This window comes from Rhinolophus hipposideros (genome assembly GCF_964194185.1).
Source record: "Rhinolophus hipposideros genome assembly, chromosome: 10".
Lineage (NCBI taxonomy): Eukaryota > Metazoa > Chordata > Mammalia > Chiroptera > Rhinolophidae > Rhinolophus > Rhinolophus hipposideros.
Genome location: NC_138056.1, coordinates 18,851,610 through 18,853,404, shown reverse-complemented (window position 1 = coordinate 18,853,404; position 1,795 = coordinate 18,851,610). Strand labels below are relative to the sequence as shown.

The following is a 1,795-nucleotide window of genomic DNA, read 5'->3' as shown; positions in this document are numbered from 1 at the left end:
GAGGGTGCAGGAAGAGACACTCAGAGACCTGTTTTACGTGCAGAGCCCTCAGTTGATTCTGTTTTATGCAGCACTGCTGTAATTTCTGATCACACAAGTGTACAATGGTAAGAGTCTTGACTACAACTCGGTACAAATGTCAGGCAGTTTTTGACTACATTTCTAGTCTTTTCCCTTTCCTTACCCAAAGGCTGTAGAAGAGCAGGACAGGTTTCCCTTTGGGTAGCCACAGAAAATACTTAGGCACAAAGTGTTTTTTAATTTTAATGAATCCAGATATGTGTAGCTTCTAGCTTTAACCCTTCAATCCTATTACAACAATGAATGGCACAATAAAATCATGGACTTGCTGTTGTATTTGTTGGTTTCCTTAAAACAAAGACATTGAGTAAGAAGGACATGAGAATGAATTCTTTTTTTTTTTTTTTTTTTTCAGAAAACTTTTGCAAGTTGTTTTATTTACAATGCCAACTTTTAAAAGGTCACTAAACTAAAGTTAACTGGACAACAAACTAGGCAGAAATCGTTTTACAGAAAGAGGGAAAGCCCAAAATGCCACTTTCTATAGCGAACCCACAGTTCAGTTTTATTCAGAGCAAAGGAAAAAGAAACTTTTGATCATACTGGAAGAAACTCAGCCATAGGTTTGGAATCTGTACCCACACTACACATGCAATGAGGACAACATTCTGCTAATACAGTTGATTTGCTGCTGCATTTGTCTACTGTTTATCTAATATTAACAATTATAAACAGAGCAGTGCAACTAGTATTTGGAACAATCCTTACAGTGTTACAGTGTCAGGCACAACTTTTCACTTCTCTTCACACCACTGGTTCTCTTTGCGTACCTGGGCTTCCTCTTCTTCAGTAAAGTCATTTTTGATATTGAAGGTCTTGCGAATCTCCTCAGGAGTTTTCCCCTTGATCATATTGGCAACAGTCTTGCATGTAACATCAAGCAAACCTTTGATGTCTAAGTAGTTTGCAGCCAGAATAAGCTCAAAAAGTGTTCCTTGGTCAACTTTCAGGAATTCTTGGTCCCAAACAGGGATATCATCCGTTCGCTTTTCTTTGTTCTCATCATCTTCAGGAGGTGGAGGGTCATCCTTGTGGTGGGTGCACCACTGAATGACCTTTTTTAATATCGCTGCATTAACATTCGGTAGAGGAACTGGGTCATCATCGCCTTCATCATCCATTCCCAAATCTTCCAACATGGTCTTGATAGTCACAGATTGTTTGGCAATTTCAACATCAACTTCAAATATCTCTCCATCAGAACTCTGCAACTTAATCGAAGGCATGATGCTCGGTCTCAAGGAGACAGCGGGCCGGAGGCTGACGAGAGCGGGGCGGCGTCGGCAGACACAGGAAGGGGAAAAGGTAGAGAACAAGGCCACTCCCGAGAATGAATTCTTTTGTTGCGGAAAAGCGGTGAGGACCGAGAGACTTAAGCGGCACGCAGAGATCAGGGAGAACACAGCTTTATTACGCCGGCGGGCTCAGCGGGATTGTTCCCAAAGGCTGAACACTTACTGGGGTCGGGCGCTTTGTTTTATAGGGTTAGACCTCCGGGTTTGTGGGGAGTAGCGCCATTGCTATTGCGACGCTAGAGATTGGTTAAATCTGGCCGGGGTGCCGAGGAGGTCCATCCCTAATAGCTATGATCGCTCAACACTCTTTTGACCGGAAAGCCTCTAACTGCTATGTTTGCAGGACACTGTTCTGATAAGGTATCAGAGGAGGAGGGGGATGGAAAGTTCCTAGCAGCTGTGCCTGCAAAAAAAGTCCC

The 1,795-nt window shown here is 43.1% G+C and overlaps 1 protein-coding gene across 1 annotated transcript; it reads right to left on the bottom strand.

Moving 5' to 3' along the window:
• Positions 1 to 553: 553 nt before the first annotated feature.
• LOC308503947 (S-phase kinase-associated protein 1) lies at positions 554 to 1,400 on the bottom strand. The gene has a single exon (XM_081063742.1). The coding sequence runs from the start codon at positions 1,305 to 1,307 to the stop codon at positions 816 to 818; it is 492 nt and encodes a 163-aa protein (XP_080919868.1). The 5' UTR covers positions 1,308 to 1,400; the 3' UTR covers positions 554 to 815.
• Between the last annotated feature and the right edge of the window lie 395 nt (positions 1,401 to 1,795).

Bases quoted from the DNA above. Each gene is read 5' to 3' on its own strand.
- LOC308503947 (XM_081063742.1), bottom strand. From the start codon at position 1,307: ATGCCTTCGATTAAGTTGCAGAGTTCTGATGGAGAGATATTTGAAGTT.